This window comes from Zonotrichia leucophrys, chromosome 1 (assembly GCF_028769735.1).
Source record: "Zonotrichia leucophrys gambelii isolate GWCS_2022_RI chromosome 1, RI_Zleu_2.0, whole genome shotgun sequence".
Classification (NCBI taxonomy): domain Eukaryota; kingdom Metazoa; phylum Chordata; class Aves; order Passeriformes; family Passerellidae; genus Zonotrichia; species Zonotrichia leucophrys.
Window position 1 is genome coordinate 11,651,145 of NC_088169.1, and position 18,933 is coordinate 11,670,077.

Here is an 18,933-nt window from a genome sequence, read left to right on the forward strand (position 1 = left end):
TTCAGGCTTAGAAGACCTCTGTATAGAAAGTGTAGTCTGCTAGGCAGGGTTATGGTTTGCCAGTGTAGTTGCTGGCTGAAGCTGGATCCCTCAGTGAGTCACAGAAAGACTCTCCCCTGCCCTTTTGTTGCCCTGCCTTCCAGCTGAAAATAGAGATGGTCATATTTTAGAAGCCTGCCTTTCACTTAGGAGTTCCAAAATTAATTTAATTCGACTGAATTCACTGATGTACTGTGGCAGAAGGCAGTATTCACTGTTGTGAACAAATCCTTTTGCCAGTGTTGACTGGACTTTACTGTGCTTTTGAATTTCTCTTTTTATTTTGGGGGAGGCTTCCTAAATTCTGCAGCTATGTGAAAAAACAGAGAACTAGGGCATAGTGCAGAAGACTTCAGAAGTGTTTCAGTGTGTATTCTATTTAATATAATCCTTCCATGAATATCAAATTGTGAAGGACTTTATCTGAATAATTGTAGATATGTTCTGATTTGATGTTTTTATCCCAAACATCCAAAAAAGGATGTTTTTGACTATACTAGAAGTCCATATATATGGATCCCAAGTGTAGTGATAGGAGTTGTTGGATGGTTTCCCAAACGAGCACCTTAAGAAGGAAGCTCTGACCAAGAATCTTTGTTTCTGATTAACTAAAGTATTGCAACAGCATTTTAAATCAATTGTAATGCAATTCATTATTCAGGGCATATTACAGGGCTTGTTATTTCACATCTTTTTTGTGGGGTTCTGTCTGGGAGACTGCATTTTTCTTAGCCTTCAAATATTGATCAGTTAATTTGTTTGTCAAGGTTATAAACAGTGTTAGATTTAACAGAAAACAAAAAACAGAACTACAGCTAATTGGTTTTCCCTATAGCTCTCTCTCCTGCAGATCAGATGGGTATTCTTTTCTCAAAATTCGTTGCTAGCATTTTTAGTTCAATAAGGTTTTAGCTAGATTATACTAAACTCAAATTTCATGAGGAACTGGACAAGTAACTGAGAGCGAGCATAAAAATCCTCAGCACTCAATCCCCTATTCATCTTGGTCCATGTACATGATACATTAATGCTTATTATTTATTTAAGTGCTTCAAATAGGTTTGGAACCACAAAGGAAGACAGTCAGCCTTGTGAAGTTTAAAATATAAAAGACTGGCCCACTGAGAGCTGTATTTGAAAGCATAGAGAAAAAAGAAAACAGAGGATTTAAATATATTCAGACCATAAATATGCTGTTGCTGTGGGGAGCATGGAAGGAAATGTCTTGAGGAATTGGAATTAGCATGTAGTGATGGTTTAGAGAAACAGAGCACGATGTTATCCCTCTTCATCACTGGGCTGTTCCCTGTATGGGAATCCTCCCTTCTCCCACCTCCCCACCAGAGCCCCTTGAGGTTTCCACCTGATCTATCGCCTCCCTTTCAGCACTGAAACCACCTCCCAGGTTCTCAGGTAACAGTTTTGTGCAGGCTTTGCACCATGGAGGGCTGTTTCCTGTGAACACTGACTCCATCATTCCACTGGTTTCCTTTAAATCCCTTTTGATGCTCCTTGCCTTTGTTCTGCCCTGTTTGCAGTGTCCAGCCTGCTGGTGCAGTGTGACCTCTCCCCATGCAGAGATCACTACTGTCCCCTATTTCCTTGTGGGTTTTGTCTCTTTGTTTTCTTTTTCCATACTGTGAGTGCTCTGGATAGGGATGATATATCATTTTTTTGGGGGGTACATGGTGCCTGGCACAATGGGATTTGGCTCTGTCACTGAGCTGCCTTGAAGTTACCATGGAAGAGATACCTGAAATGTCACATTTATGGGATGGGATGGGATGGGATGGGATGGGATGGGATGGGATGGGATGGGATGGGATGGGATGGCAGCAGAGGAATGGGTTTACTGGGAAGTGTTCATTGGCTCTTCTGCTGTTGGCAAAGAGATTAGTGTGGGATGTACTGGAATCTGAGAATGTTATTTTGTGGGACAGAGCTGTATTGTGTTTGCAGTCAGTGGTTGGAAATTTAAAGAAGAGGTGGTTTGAGGCATTCAAGGAGAAAGAGGGTTTACATGTTCAACAACAAGCTTGAGAGAGATTTGAATGATTTCCTTATGTGTGCATTATGAAGAAAGGTCAGTGTGATAATGAAAGATGTTAAGGAGAAAGGAATTTTGATCAAAAGACATGCAATTTTTAGGGCTTGGATAACAGTTTTTAAAATAGGTGAGAAGCAGTGCTATACGCTCTCAGATAAGAGAGACAGAGAATGTGAGATCAGGCATCAAAGGTGATCCTATAAGTGGATGATTTTCTCTGTGACAAAGTACATGGTAGTGCTGTCTATTGTAATAGAATAAGAGAAAGAGAGATTTGAAATATTAATAATGGTTTTCAGTTCCTGGGGATTCTTTTTAATTTTTTTTTTAATGAGTATTCAGACTGGGGGAAAAGCTGGAGGTAAATTCCTTGAAGAAATATGGAGTTGACGAGAACAGCTTGAACTGTTTGTTAGCTGGTGACTAGACAGCTCAGTTGTGCTCAGCCCTTGTCATTTTTCCCCTTGTGTTGCAGGCCAACAACAAACCAGAGATTGAAGCAGCCCTTTTCCTGGACTGGATGAGGCTGGAGCCACAGTCCATGGTGTGGCTGCCTGTCCTGCACAGGGTGGCTGCTGCTGAGACTGCCAAGCACCAAGCCAAGTGCAACATCTGTAAGGAGTGCCCCATTATTGGATTCAGGTACATATTCTCTCCCTCTCAGCCACGTGTGCTTCTGCTTGGTGGATCAAGAGCTCTGCCTGATTCCAGACAAATCAGGAGCTCATTTTTATAGGGATTTCGTTCTTGGAAAAAATAATTGTGATGGGGACACAAGGGAGAGTGGCACCTGGACTGGGTACAGTGCTGTGAGACTTGCAGAGGACAAGTCATCTCTCAGTTAAAATGTGGCACTTCCTCTGTGTCCCAGTCTTTCCATGCCTCAACAAAAGCATTGTTGGATTGCACAACTAACACAATTTGCCTTACATTCAGTGTGTCCTATGCAGTTGCATTTTCTGAATTGGATCCTAATGAATTGCTTTCTGTCATAGCATAAAGCAAGGAAGTGCCTTGAAAATTCTTAGGCATGTAAAAGCTACATGTGCATTTCTCTGTGAAAGAGTGTTGGTGGAACATTAACCTGGAGTGGGGGAAATGCTGCTGGTCTATTTAAACATCTGGATTGACACCGTGGTTACTATGGCAATGAATAAGTCACTGTGTTGTAAAATGGCTGTGTGTTGGTGTGCCTGTTGAGAAGCCACTTAAGGGCTGAGTAAATACTCACTTTCAATTATGCCTGGACTTGTTTTATCACTTTGCTTTGCAATAGCTGCTTTGTATGGTTCCTGCCCTTTTTACACACAGTCTTCTCTTACCATTGGCATTTCTCCTTCTATGTTATCGTGTTGTTTACAAAGAGCTTTCTGTAATTTTGTGTCTAAAACCCAGATAGATAACAGCAGCAAGCAGTGCTACACAAAAAAGCCATAATTTTGCTCTAACCTGGGAGCAGATGAATGTAGCTTTTATGCATGTAGTGGGGCAGTGCTTTCTGCTACAATTTCACAGGCAGTGGGAAATGGGGGAAATTTAGAAGGTATTTATTGCTTTGTTTTGAATCTGAGGCTGTTGCTCTAATAGTCTAAATTCTTTTCTTTTGCTTTTTATTCCCCATTAATATCTGAACTGGGAAGTGATAAATATTACTGAGCAAGAGCTGTGGATTGGATGTGAGTAATTCAGCACATCCACAATTTTCCCATTCCCAGATGCAGTATATTAACTACTGTATTACTTGCACAGTTTTGTATAAACCAGCCAAAGACAAGTAGGTGGAATTGAAAAGTGCAGCCCTTGGAAATATCAAAGGATGGCAAGTGAATGGATAGTCTGTTGTAAGCACCGAGAACTCGGGAAGCAGACACTGGAGCTCTGTGTTTGTGTCTAATTTTACTTGACTGATCTCATCTGTCTCTTAAATTTATATAACAAATCTATTATAATGATAGTAGAATCCGTCTGTCACAGATTTTTTTTCCTCTGTCTTTGCAAGTCATTGAAACCCTGTGTACGCACTTGACAAAAAGATACTGTATTGGAAGGCTTTCAGAAAGCTAATACTGAGCACCCAGTTGATGTGAAACAATGTTCTTTTGAGGTCGTTGTGGCTGAGCTGCTCCGTGTATTTGGAACAAGACAACCCTTATGCCTCCGGCTCTTTCAAGCACTTCAGCACAGCAGATACAACAGTTAGCTGCCTCATAGAGCTGATGAGATTAAATAATGGCCCAAAAGTGCATGTGGAGTTTTGCATGGATGGAATGCTCTGCAGGAAAATTGTTTTTATAGAGGTGCTAGGAAGGACATGAGGGGGTTGCCAGAGTGACTTACTGAGAGGGCATTACGTTCTTGAGTTCGCCTCCTGGAGGACATTTTATTTTAGGAATCGTGATGAAGAGCAAAAGATCTGAAGTTAGTGTCATAGAAATAAAAAGTGTGGTAGTGTCTTTCATATGTTAAAAGTGAGTGAATGTGCAGAAATCTTCACTGTTGCCCAATATTAGAATTTTTTTTGAAGATTGAGAGCTATGACAAACATCTGAGGCAGCAGTACCTGTCCCTCAGGGCAGAAGAGCATTGCTGGGCATTGCACACCGTGTGACATGTCACAGAAGAGAATTTACTAACACAGCAAACTTGATGGGCTGATATGAAGCAGTCACACACAAAGCTCTGAAGCCATGAATTTTTTCTTTTGTATCCTCTTTTAGGTACAGAAGTTTAAAGCACTTTAACTATGACATCTGCCAAAGTTGCTTCTTCTCTGGCCGTGTTGCTAAAGGTCACAAAATGCACTATCCCATGGTGGAATACTGCACACCAGTAAGTAGCTGTTTTACTGACCCTTACTGTCCCTTCTTATGTAGAAAGTAAAAATTTCCTTTCTGTGTGCAAGGTAATGAAGTGTTAGGACTGCTTTTCTTCCCTCCTCCATAATTAAATCTCATTTTATATACTGTCCATGCCAGCAATTTTGCTGCTTAGTCAAGGATGCTCCAATGGTTTGAAGTAAACTGGAGTTCATTGTTTGCACAATTCTGTGTCATAATGTATTTTTGTGTGCTGATGACATGTTCCATATTCAGTGCCATAGGTCACTTTATGGATCCTCCTGGAAGCACATGATTTGTGCAAATACTCATTCATATCTTGGGTCCTAAGGTTTTCTCCATATCAGTGTGTGATTTTTTTTCCTCCTTTGCTCATCAAGTTGCCACTTCACTTGCTTTCTCCCACAACACTATGGTTGCATTTTTAAGTTCCTCACTATTTCTTGGTACTTTTTTATTGTCTGAACACTTGATGATATAAAATGCCAAGGAAATTCTCATGGTTGCAAGGTAGATTTCATTTCTGAAGGGGGGAGGCCAGGCCATTCAGTACAGGGTGCTGCAGGGATGGTGTGGTGAGGTCCTCACCCTTCTTTCACGGCTCCCAGAAAGATTGGATTTGCATAAATGTTACTTTCATACCTGACAGCTGGCAAGGGAAATTCTGCATTTCTCTCTCAGTGGGCTCCTTTTTGGCCTCTCAGGACCAGTGCAAAGGGGCATCAATGAGAGGTGCTCTCAAATTAGAGATTGAACTCTCATATGTAGATAGAGCTTGCAGGTGCCTTTGCTATTGCTTGTGTTGGTCCTGAAGCAGTGCACTCTCATCAGCATTTCCTGGTGAAATAGGATTATTCCTAGTCTTTCATCTGCTGGTAGTCATGAATGGTGAAAATAAAGCCTCAAAATTATACTTGGGCTAGCCTCATAAAATTATATGAACAGTCTTTAAATCTTCATCCAAGCAAAAAGCTTCATCCATGGCCAAAATGAAGCAAAGACTCTCAGCTTTTCTCAGAGACTTAAAAAAGAGAGAAAAAAAATTATAGTAAAGCAAGCTCAGAATTTTTGTTAGTTTTAACTGACAGATGTTTACTTGCATTATCTATCCCCTTTTACCCTTCAGTGGCAGTGTTTCCTGGGGATCCCTGCAATGGCAGCCAGTGCCCATTTGCTGGCTCTTTGCCCCTGTTCCTTGGCTGTGGTTTTCAGCGCTGTCCCTCAGGGACTGAGGTTGCTGGAAGGGCGATTTGCCTGAGCTGCTGCACCAGTCAGAGGGAATTGCTGGCTCTGCCTGGGCAGGTCTGAACAGACTTCTCCATTGCAGGCATTCCTGGAGCAGAGTCTCGTGATCTGAGTCGTAGGCAGGGTGAGTGAGTGAGAGACCGACTCCCTGGGAGCCTTCTTTCCATCTGTGGCTGAATCCCTCCTGCCTGGAGGGACTGCAGCTTTGCCTTGCACTTTGCCACTCTTATTCTTGCTAAGAAACAACGTGGGAGATTTGTGAGTGATACAAACCAGTATCTTCCAAACATTTCCTTACTCTTTTGATGTGTTTTGAGGAAAGAGAAATAAAAAGGGATTACGAGGTGCAGCAACTCATTGCAGTACTGTGTCCAGCAAGTTTGTGTTGTCCCTGAAAATACAGATTACTAAGAGGTGAACGTGGGGGTGCACAGAAAACCTGCCACCACATCCAGCCTGCTGGATCAGAATAAAGAACCATTCAGAGGCAGTGGATTTTTCCCTGAACTCCAGCAACCCGTGCTAATGTGCCGTGCCTGGCTGCACAAGCAGCCAGCTGAATTAGAGGAGGATTAGCTGGGGTGGAGGGGGAAGTGAATGTGACACACAGCAAGCCCCACGTTTTTTTGTGTTGCTGCTATTACAAAAAATGTACCCAAGTACTGGGGTAATGAGCATCCACTGAAGCTATGTCTAGTTTGTAATTGTTTTCTAAATGAAAGAAAAAGAGTATGCAGGTGGCAGAGCATTTATTAGTCTTCCTCCACACGAATCTCTCACCTTAAAATGCATTTTGGCAGACACAAGACATGTGATGCCTTCTTTGATAATATCTTTGCAACAATTCAGTGTGCACACCAAAGTGTTGTGATATTTTTATTCTCCCTCCCTCTTAGTATCAAGAAATTTTTGAGCACTGCAGTTTTTAATTCTGCTTAGGGGAGTTTTGAGAACTCATGCTAAATACCTGAGGGATGTGATAATGTTCCCTCTCTTGCAAAAGGTTGAGTCAGAATAAGGGCAAGGCAGTTGCTTGGTTTTCATTTAGACAGAAAAATTGCTACAATTATTCCTGAAAGCCACACATCTCAATTTATTGTTCAAAGAGATAGGACTTTTAAAGAGTTTTCAAACAAAGCATAGAAGACAACTTATAGACTGAGATGTAAATGCAGGATGATTTTTCTGTTAGGGTTTAATGAACAGTGACATGAATATAAAGAACACCTCATTGGAAGGAAGGATTCAAACTGATAGACCTGTCTGCATCCAGGGTTTCCAGTCTGAAGGGGGCTGGCAAGGCACTTTCTTAAACCAAACTGGGAAAATTCAGCTGGTGGTAAGGCTATTCCTATGTGAATAAAAAGAACTATTTCTTATTAAATAGTTTGTTTTCAGAATAGCTTTGGGACATGCTCAACCCATCTGCCTGTATGTTGCTTTGACTTAAGAGAGCTGGGATGCTGAAACTCCACTGTTTCTTCTTCATAAGCCAGTTCTGCTGGGAATTTTGGTCTGGATGATTTTACCCCAAAAATCACATGTAAAAAAAACATCTGTGGAGTAAATCAGAAGGTTTGGCTGAAAATAGCCTCAGTTTATCATCTTGTCCATGTAATAATCACATTTTCTTTGCCTTTCTTGTGCTCCTTGAACATTTTTTAAATGCAGTTGGTTTGTATGAGAGGTGCCTGATGCTTTTAGTTGTCTCTGGAAGATATATTTTCTTCTTGCAATTCTTGTGGTACCAGCTGGATTGGGATGTTTCTGTGCAAGCACAGCATTTTGCTCTTTGATTGTCATGGAATAGGTTCAGGGCAGAGAGGGGGGAGAACAGTCCCAGGAAGGCTGAAGCAAAGAATGTTTCTTTCCTAATACCTCAAAACACTAAATCCAAATTACAGTCAAGTGCAATACAAAGTGTTCTCAACATCCAAAATAGACAGGGCATTAATAAATGGTTATAAATGGCACAGGTGAACAACTGGACAGAGAGCTGTGCTTAGTCTATTTATACCAAGATTAAATATTTTGCTAAAAAAATTTAAAAAAAGTTTTTCTGTGTCTCCAGCAGATGAGCTCTGTGTGCTCTCTTGATGACAAGCTGGGTAACAGCTCTCCTGGCAGGCAGTGGAGATGGAATCCAGCAGAGGGAATTCCCTCCTCCAGGGGCATGGGCAGGGAGCCACCTCAATAAATCTCCTTTCTGGAGTCCTCTGGGTGGTCTGGGCACACTTCACCCCTCCCTTCCCCAAATGTCTTTACTTCTGATAAATTAAGGAAGTCATACTTAATATTACCAAGTATTATCTCTCTGTCATGGAAATACAGATGCTGCTGTACTGGCTCATGGGTTCTGCTGTGTCATTTCTCTGCCAGTCATTGCTTACACTGAATTTTCCTGCCAGAGCAGACTGACCAGAAAGGGAGCCAAAATCTTTTCAGCTTTCCATGAAGCTCATAGGTGTCATAAGTACAGGGATAATATTTGCCTTTTCTTTTAATACTTCTCAGTCTTTATGCAGATATTTTTTCAGGGCATCCTTAGTTTTTCTACTTTTTAAAAATCTACCTATCTGTGTTTGAGCAGCTCTGTGAAGGTTGGCTTAACTGATAGGTTCCACCACATCCTTCCCCTCTATGCAGAAGGCACAGAACTCAATAAAAATGTCAGAAAGATTAACTTTTCCCTGATTTCTTTCCTTTAAATTAGATAGATTGGAGAAGCAATATTGTTATGTGGGTCAGGAGGAGCTTAATTTACTGTAAAAGATCAGTACTTCAGGGTCTAGTGTTTCTGCAAGGTTCAGAGAAGGGAGTGCAGCCTGACTGAAGTAATTGAAGTCTTACATTAAAATTCATCAGAAAATTGCCTGATTCTTCGTCAGGCTCTCAAAAAGTCTTGCATCTTCAGAGCAGACATCCTTGAAGCTCTTCCAGACTCTTTCTGGTCTTTTTAAATCTATGTTGTGCTCCTCTGTTGGTCTCTAGAGCAGCAAGGGAAGCCTGCTGCAGGCAAGGGAATAGAAAACTTCATGCAAATTGTTCTCTCCTCTGAGGATTGATCTTAAATGCCTGCTAGTTTCACATTGGACAGGTGCAGGAAGAAATAACTGATCTGAGAGCTTTAAGCAGCTCTCACCTGCTTTTTGTTTCCCTTTGAACAAAATATTAATGGCACAGAAGGCTGAGGAGGGAAACTGGAAAGAAAAAGTACCTAGAGACTTTCATAGATTGACAAGTCCATGAGATGGAGATGCCAAGTGTGTGGTAAGAGTGAGGATCAGAGAAGCACCCAGCTGGACACACAGACTGTCTGTGTGTCCTCCACTGCAGCCATTTCAGTGCTGAACCAAAAGTAGGCAGAGACACGCCCCACAGCCAGGTGAGGAAATGACAAATTATTATCTAATTACAAATTATTGTCTAATTATTGCTTGTCCTCTTGAGATCACCTGAGGTGAGGCATGAGCCTGTCAGGGGGTTTTGAAACTTCTTTTCTTTCCCTCCTTCCTCCCCACTAGCAGTGTCTGTGTAGTGCATTGTAAGGTGACAGTGATGGACAAATAAAATTTGCTGTTCCGGGGCTGCTCAGGCTGTTGGCAGCTCTGCTTGGTGTGATCACAGCTCTTCCAAGTGACCCAGCAAAGGAAGAGGCAATTGAAAAAACTGCGACAACCTCATGAAAGATGATTTCATTGTGATTTGTGGCTTTCAGACAACTTCAGGAGAAGATGTGCGTGACTTTGCCAAGGTACTAAAAAACAAATTTCGAACAAAAAGATATTTTGCAAAGCACCCACGAATGGGCTACCTGCCTGTGCAGACTGTCTTGGAGGGAGACAACATGGAAACGTGAGTAGCTCTGAAGTATCTTAAGTAGCAATTCATTTGGTACACAATTTGAGCTCCCCAGCTGGTGCCAACTCCTTTCACTTCCTAAATGCATAAAGCCTCTTTATGTCTTTCATTTCTGTTTACCTCGCCTGGCAGGAAAACACAAGCTGGGCTTCCAGTTGCCATTGCCTTTATCTGCTTTCACCTGTCCTTACACAGGAACTTCAGCTTCAGTTAGCAAAAAAAAAAAATACTCACAGTCTTACTGGCAGTCTTACAGACTTCTAAGTTTGATGTGCAATTTGGAGGTTAATGATACATTCATTAAATTTTTATTTTCTTTCGAAGGGTATCTTTCCTTGGTTTTATTTTTTTAATTAGGCTACGGTGTTTGTGACCTTCCTAGATGATTTCTTCTTTTTTCAGCCTATAAATTTAGTCTTACAAAATGACTGATGTCTTCATGGAAAAAAAAAAAAGAAACAGTAATGATGCACATGGAGAAATCAATGACTTAACCCAGTTCCTTTTGGTTTTTTACACGTTTAATCAATTGTTTAATGGCAATTGCACACAGCTTGTTCTCGCTCTTTCTCTTTCTCTTTTTAAATTTTAGATTTCAAGATTTTTTTCTCACTTTTTGGTTGGTTGCTCTTCACAGCCATTCATGTTGGTCTGTTGGATTTCTGCTTTTTAGTTATTGTGACTTTTTTTTTTAAACTTTCTGTAATTATTTTGCTGCTGAGTTTCTTCTGCCTTTCTCTTCACCTCCTCATTTTTTGTCTTGCAGTCCTGTTACTCTGATCAACTTCTGGCCAGTAGATTCTGCGTGAGTACTTTTGCTGAAGTGTGCTGCTGCTGCTACTGCTGCTGCGCTCCCTCACTTTTTCTTTTTGTTTATTTCTTTGTTCAGTTTTACATGAGATCATTTCCTTCTTTCTTTATGATTATTTCCTTTGATGCACTCTCTGAAGGAATGTTTTGATCCCAAATGAGTAGAATGAGATAAACCCTGGAATTTTCAGCAGTCATGGATTTTGTACTGTGTACTCTTTCTGGAGTATGTGTTTTTCATGGAATTAACAGGGGTTTCGTGCAGACCTACTAATGCTTATCAAAGTTTGTCATTTAAAAGCCTGTGTTTCTGAATAAGTGTCAATCCCTCTGAATGTATACTAAATGCTTTTTGAATGACAGAGATTGAACTTGATATGGATTTAATTCAGTTTCAGGAATGACACAGTTTTGCAGATAAAGGTATAATTTGGTTTTATGTGCAACCGTGCACACTCGAGTGCTCCAGTTAATCCAGAGCTCACTGGGTATTTTATTACAGTCTTGTAGATACATTCAGATTTGTGTAGGCAGGTTGAAATGGGGAAATGTTTACTGTATTTTTTTCAGAAGTTAAAAAAGCAGGGATTTTCAGCTGTGGAATAGATTTTCATTCTTGCACCACTCCAGCCCATGCATTGTCTTACTGTTGTAGTAAATATCCTCAGCATAAACTAAAGATAGATATATATTTACTGTTGTGGCATTTGCTACTTCTAGTGTTACACAGATGCTTCTAGAATAATGTTAAATAAGGATTAATTTTAATTCACATATTGATAACTAACAAGAAACTAATAAATAGATTTTTTATATTTCTATATGGTGAAATGTATATGGCTTGCACCTCCATTGAACTTTTTGTAGAATAAACAAGAGTGAAATGTATACACTGGAATATTGATTTATAATTTTCATTGGGAGCACAAACCCTTGGGAAGCTAAGGGGAGTGCTCTACCTCTAGGAAATTTAGGCAACCAGGAAGTACATCTAATACTGAAAACCTCATGGCTGAGAATTTACCTACAGAGAATGCCGAAAGTCTGAAGGCAGACTGAAATAGAGGGGCTTTTATAGATGCAACTATGGATCCAGATTCCTTATATTTCAGAACAATTGCAAAGCTAAAAGTGACATTTGAAGAAAGCTTGGATCATGTTGAATGCCATCACTGTGTCTGACATAATATGAAATTAAGCTGTCATAACAGGGTCATTCCTAGTTATTTATAGTAGTAACACTGTGGTGTGCCTACACTGATAGCTTCACACCAGAGGTTTGCTGTTATATACTGCAAGGAGTTTAACTCACGCGTAATGCTCGAGAAAACTTGAGAAATACTGAGGAGCAGGATTTGTGCAGAGAGGTTGCACTATTTGTCAGACTAACTCAGGTATCTTCCAGAGCATAATCCTTCAATCTGGTCTGACAAGGAAGCAGAAAAATAAGAAATTAATAGTGGCTGGAAAGAATTGCCCTTAATTTTGTTCTGCTAACTTTATTTCTTTCCTTCATGCTATAGCACTTGACCTGCAATTCAAGTTACTGAGCTACCCAGGTTTAAAGCTTTTTCTTGCTTACAGGGCGATTCCAGCTTCAGCAGACAAACCAGTTATCATAAGACTTTCCCATGTTTTCTACACTCATGCCTTTTTCTGGTGCTCTTATGCCAGTTTTCTGGTTATCCTTGAAGTGCCTCAGAAAAGCATCACCTGGCAGCACTCAGCAATGCTAGTGCTGTCCTGACACCAACATGTGGTATACCTGGAACTGCTTTTAAATAGATAATTTTTTTTGTTGGAAGGTAATGGTTCTTACTTATTATCCAGTGTTTTGCCCAGATATGGTGCTTACCAGGTATTAAAGGGACAGTTCACAAGTTGTGAGAATGTGTATCTAACTTGAACTGTGATGTTACAATGATACAAAGACAATTTACTTGTTTCTACACTTTCAGGAGGCCTCAACTAAAATGCTGAACAAAGGAAAATACCCTCCTCCTGCCAGCCAGGCCTCCAGGGGTGCAGGGAATTGCAGGAAGGTGCTGTTTGCCACCTGGTCAGCACTTGACAGCCCAGGCTGCTCCTGCAGACCCCAGCTTGAACAAGGCAGCTGTGGAGCCCTTGTAAAAGGGATGGTTATCTTGGCTAAATATTGGCTGTGTCACTCAGCCTTCCTGCTGACTGTTTGAGCTGATTAGGGGTGCTGAGTGTGTGTGCTCAGAAAGGAAGGACTGTGAGCTCTAGCACAGGTGGTCGGTCACTGAGAGTATGTAAAATACAGCACAATCATTCTCAAGTTTGCCCAGAGACTGGCAAAAGTACCTCTGAGCAGCTGAATTCAACACAAAGCTACGCTTCTCTAGCAGGTTTGCTTTCTTAAGCAAACTTCTAAAAAGCTGTTTGAGGTATATCTCCACTGCAGTATGTTCTGAAGTAGAGACAAACCTGGAATTGCAGGTTGCAGCTGGCAGAATCAATTCCAAGAGGTTGCACAACATCATACTGCCTTTTTAAAAATATATCTTTTTATATTATTACACAACTTCACTTCTGAAGTTTCAGCATGATTTCAAGACAGCAAGGATATATTCATGCAGTCAATCCTCACATTTTGCCATGCACTACCGCAAAAAGAGACATCTCATTGCCCAGCAGGTCCCAACCAAGTGCTGTCCCTTCTTTCGTACTGGTACAATGTGCAAATACCAGGGTGAGAGGCACTAAGAGAATGATCCAACTCAAAATTGAAACTACTTTTAACACATATTTCCTAGTCTATGCATAGTATAAGCATCAACATTTGTGTGTGTGTTGAAAACAAGAACTCTTCTTGCATTGATGGTACCAGTTAAGACCAGCTTAACATCTGCTGTATGACAAAAAAAAAAATTTAAAATTGTGGGTAACTTCAATTTATCAGAAAACTATCATTATCCTGCTCCATGATCCACTGCTCTAAAGAAATTACATGCTTTTCCCCTCCCTTCCCTGTACATCTTTACACAGAATGGGATAGAATCACAGAGAAACAATTCCCCCATCCACTGAATCACTGCTGCACTCAGGAACTCTGTGAACTGAGTATTTGTCCTCTGGTGTGCTGTAGTAATGCTTGAATATGTGATGAGTAAAAGTAGAGGCCAAAGTTCATTTCAAAGACAAAATGAGATTTGTTATACTTGGCCTGTAATGTCTTAAAGAGGAAAAACTTTGCTGTTCTCTGAGAAAAAATATTAATGATGATGCTTGATTTGTATGTGTATCCAGCATACAGGTCTATGATTTCAGAAGGATCCTAATCTAGAGCCCTTTGGAGGCTGATTAGAAACCTGAAAGCTGAGGAGTCCAGTAGATTTACATCAGGATTCTGAAACTCCTAACATGGGAACATTACAAACCAGAAGATTATTACAGTTATGGTTTATAACCTAAATACAAAACCTGTCAGCTAGTGCAAGGCAATAGAATCACTTTTGGGCAGTCCCAGACTGAGCCACAGTATCCAACAATTAAAAATGGGGAGAAATTCCTTCCTCAGTCAGGAGTCCCAGAAGGAGAGTCAGCAGAGATGTAATAAAGGCCAGTTGAAATTTAGCAAAAGTATAAAATTGCCATTCAATTTGGGAAGCTGCATCACTTCTTTTTAATCTGGCACTTCTCAATACATGTAGATTGGCTAAATCCCACGTGGCAGCAAAGGGTGCTGTCTGAACTGCAAAGGCAACATAATTTAATGTTGGTGTTTTCCAGATGTGAGGCTATAAGAAACAATACTATAATTGACAAGAAAACTCCTATGAATTCTTTTCATCAACAGAAAACTGAAGAGAACTTCATGCCATCTGTCAGACAGAAAACCCAACATAACTTAGTGTCCCCCTGTATAACACACTGAGCTGCCATTGAGATAGCAACTCTTGAAAGACATGAGCCAAAATCATCAGTGTCTGCAGTGTGTTATTAAAGGCTCCTTTCAGACATTTTATGCTTCTTGTATTTATTTCTAGCTGCTCATGGAATAATTCTTAAAGGCTCTTTTAGGTGGGATGTGCTGGAAGCAGGCACTGGAGCAGGGTGGGAGGCAGAGGAGAGGTTCCCAGCAGCACACTGGCAGCCTGAAGCAGAAATGCCAATGAAGGAGGCAGGTGTGAAGGGAAAACCAGGGTGAAAGCTCTTCTAAATCCTTTGGAAGAGGCTTCTTTGGGAGTTGGTGTGAAGAAGAGTCGTGGCAACAGACGGATTGCAGATGGTCAAAAATGCCCAGAGTGGCACCACAAAACATTGCGCCGATGGCCTGAGGAGGCACACACAGCACCTGGAGTTCTGACTTGCTTTTTACCAAACATGGCACAAGGCATAGAGATGTGAGGGTATAGGCATAGCTAAGTGTCTTTTGACTTTGAAAGGGGTATTGTTTGTGATTAATCAGTGTTTTCTGCCTTATAGGCCTGCCTCGTCCCCTCAGCTCTCACACGATGATACTCATTCACGCATTGAACATTATGCTAGCAGGTATGAGACCAGCTGGACCTTAGGCAGATCTTTCTCTAAAATTACTTAAGAAGAGCTGAGCACTTCTTAAAGAAACATAAAATTTGGGGTTTTGCTTTCCAGGCTCTGGGATGCAAGAACATCATCTGTGGCTGGTGTTAACCAGCCCGTCCTAAACTTGCATGCCAGAGCACCTCTGTGGTCAGAATTGGTTTTTGGGTCCCTTGGGGTCCTCACAGCTGCTATTTTACTAGGACCTGTGGCAACAGGACAAGAGGTAGTGTTTTAAAGTAGAAGAGGACAGATTCAGATTAGATGTAAGGAAGGAATTTTTGCAATGAGGATGATGAAGCACCGGGAGCAGGTTGCCCAGAGAGGTGGTATATGCCCCATCCATGAAAACATTTAAGGCCAGACTGGATGGGTTCTGTTTGAGTTGAAGATATCCCTGCTCAGTGCAGGAGAGTTGGACTGGAGACCTTTAAAAGCTCCTTCCAACCCAAACCCTTCTGTGATTCTACATGAGGTTTAGTTTTTAATATGGACCCTGATATAATAAATAGTACAAGTGAGAAGAGCAGAAACCTCCAAACTCTCATGAATCTCAGGTGCCATTGTAATGTTAATTCACCTCATGAAATGCCACAAACAGGATTTTTCCTTGATTTGGAGGATTGAAATAGTGATATATCACTGCTTTCATTCAATTCTCTGCTTTCATACTGCTCCTAAGAATCAAAAAATGGATTAATTGCACAAAGGTGAAAATGTTTTTCCACCAAGCAAGTAAATTTTCAAGGGCTGAGGTAATGAAAAATACCAGCCTCTTTCTCTCTTCTAGTATCTCTTGATCAGGAGAGGTGTTTCTGAATTATGCAGGATGTTTAGGAGGGGCTGAGTGTGAAAACTAATGAGAAATGACTGATTGTTCCAGTTTGGACAATGACATTGCCAGGTACAAAGCAATTTGTGTAATCCCCTGGCATCTTAAGGCTTTTCTTTGATTTTGGAATTAATTATTCAAGAGAAGTTGGAATATAACCTCAGAGAAAGGGCTGAAAACTTAGAAGTGAGTTTAGCCATGCCATTGTAGCAAACAATCTTTTGTGATAGCTTATTGCAAAACCTGTTGGTAATCAACAGTGAGTGTAAATGAATTTGAGCTTCAAATTCATCAAAAACATCACAATCTTTAATTCTTTCCAGAATGTTAGAACAAACAAAGCTTTTGAAAAACATAATTGGTTTTAATGAGTCTTGTTTATTTTTCCACAGGCTAGCAGAAATGGAGAACACCAATGGTTCTTACCTAAATGACAGTATTTCACCTAATGAGAGCATGTAAGTAGGCTGTTTCTGTGGTTTTGACATGTATTTCCTTGGGAATGTTAATAACTTGTAATGAAATTTTGTAGTGCTGAATTTGCATGGCCATGTATCACATCTGGTTCAGTTTAATGGTGCTCATGTCCTTTCAATTTGTATCATAGTGTCTGGATTAATGGCTTATAGCTTAATACCAAATTTATACAACAAATTATTGATACCTTCAAAATTAAAGCTATTAGTTTATTTTCAGACATTACTGATGTGTTCAGCAAATAATTTCCATATTCAAGATACATCATTGTCTGATGAGTTCTAAGGACAAAAATACAAAAACCTTTTCTATCTTAGTTCAAGCTTAAGCATGGTTAAATTGCTGTAAGCTAGAAAGTGTTAGTGTGGGAAAAGTGTCATACAAAACATAAGTGAGGCTAAACAGAAATCTTTGGTGTACAAATACGTGAAATATATTGAAAGTAAGCCAGCAGGGAGTGATCATCATTGTGAAATACTAGCAGTAGTAAACTGTAAGTTGGACAGATCACTGAGCAGCATTCATTGTATTACTTTAAATGTAGAGTTATAAATAAGAGTTTTGATTTTTAAGAAGTAGTTATATCTGCAATCTCACTGAAACCCTTTGTGGTTCTCCTCTGATAATATTCTTGGTCTCATTTATTCTCTGAATAAGAGGACATAGAACTAACAGTGAGTAATGCTTCTGGGGACACCACAGAAGCAGCTACATCATGGATGTATGTGAAAATTTCATCTGGGTTCATTAACTGTGTAGGAGAAGCCATAGCATGGATTCTAAACCAATCAAATATGAAAACCCCAACTTCTCTAAAAACATTTTTATCTATTCTACATGATGTCCTTATCACAGTTTAAGGGGTGGATTTTTTTGAAAATTCAGACAATTCAATTTGTAGCAGTCCTTTACACACAGAATTCTGGCCAATTTTCATTCACTTAAATTGAGATTCCAAATGAATAGCATTTCATGAAGTTGATAGAAATAAAGATAGAAATAAAGCAGTTTCTTTGTTTCAAAATAGTTTATCTTTTGATTTGGTAGGATTTTTGTCTACCAGTTTTGAAAGAAAATCTCCTGTAGAACCAAGTACATTGTTTTAAGATATTGGTAAAAGGGGAAACTTAAAATGAGCCCTCAAAACTAATATTGATGCAATGTCAATAAGTTTTGTGCAGTTAATGAAAACTTTGTTTCCAAGTCGTATGTTAATTTTGTATTACTTTGGATAGTAGTAATGCTCTAATAGATGGAATTTTGTGTTGTCCCACTGAAATATTTCAGTGTCCTTGTCACGGGAATCATGCATACACTGTATCTCTTGTATTACACTCTGATCTTACTGTTCAGATAATTTTTTTGATCAGTTGGAAGTTGTACTAGCATGATTCAATTAATAAGGTAACTATCCAGTTTGTTCCTCAGTTTCAACTATTAAAATGAGAATAAAACTGTGCGTTTTGAATTTTGGAAGAAATATTATCCAGATAGATACAAATTGCAGCAAAATCAAAGCTTACCATGAATTCACTACTGTAATTACTTCGGTTTTGCTTGTCAGATTATGCCTAAGTATTATTTGTTATTCTTGCAGGGTTTGGATTATTTGGCTAATCAGTACAGGTAGAGTGATAGATGGAAACAAGGAAGGCAGGAAATGAAAATACAACACATATATTTATATATCACAAATTGTTTCATTATGTAGTGTCATTGCAATGATGTATAAAATATCTGTGCAGGCTGAAAATCACACAAATAGAGTATGCTTGTAAAGTGCCATTTTACCACAATAGTTATGTCATTTGTTCACAGTTAATTCACTTAAGATCTGTGAGAATATTTATAAATGCAAAGCAGTGGTTTGAAGGAAATCACAGTTGAAGTGCTTCATGAAAAGTATAAATGTAGGAACTGGCAAGCCTCTCCTTTTGTGAAAAATTAATACTTCTCTTTTATGAACTGATGTTAATGTGCTCTACATTGCTTTGGCACTCCTGCAGACATAAAATTGCATCATTAACATTTTCAGGAACAAATGAAAACAAGGAAAATTATAATTTTTGAACAATAACAGCTGTTCAAAATGCCTGTTAAATTCTGGTTCAGAAACATAACAGGAAAAAGCCCTGTACTGACTAGACTGAATTATTTTGTTCTGTAAAATCTCTAACAGCAGTGTCATTTTTATTGACCCTGTCCTATGGTGTCAAAGGAAACCTTTCATGGTTTCTCTG

The 18,933-nt window shown here is 39.8% G+C and overlaps 1 protein-coding gene across 17 annotated transcripts in view; it reads left to right on the forward strand.

Moving 5' to 3' along the window:
- The window catches only part of DMD (dystrophin), a 1,046,893-nt gene that overhangs the window by 998,029 nt on the left and 29,931 nt on the right, over nucleotides 1-18,933 (forward strand). For 14 of the 17 annotated variants that reach the window (XM_064706931.1, XM_064706854.1, XM_064706864.1 and 11 more), the window contains 6 exons: nucleotides 2,562-2,728; nucleotides 4,804-4,915; nucleotides 9,887-10,023; nucleotides 10,796-10,834; nucleotides 15,289-15,354; nucleotides 16,609-16,674. In XM_064706931.1, the coding sequence (XP_064563001.1) occupies nucleotides 2,562-2,728; nucleotides 4,804-4,915; nucleotides 9,887-10,023; nucleotides 10,796-10,834; nucleotides 15,289-15,354; nucleotides 16,609-16,674 (587 nt within the window). The remainder of the gene's footprint in view (nucleotides 1-2,561; nucleotides 2,729-4,803; nucleotides 4,916-9,886; nucleotides 10,024-10,795; nucleotides 10,835-15,288; nucleotides 15,355-16,608; nucleotides 16,675-18,933) is intronic. The other 3 variants (XM_064706853.1, XM_064706905.1, XM_064706901.1) reach the window with 1 other exon arrangement.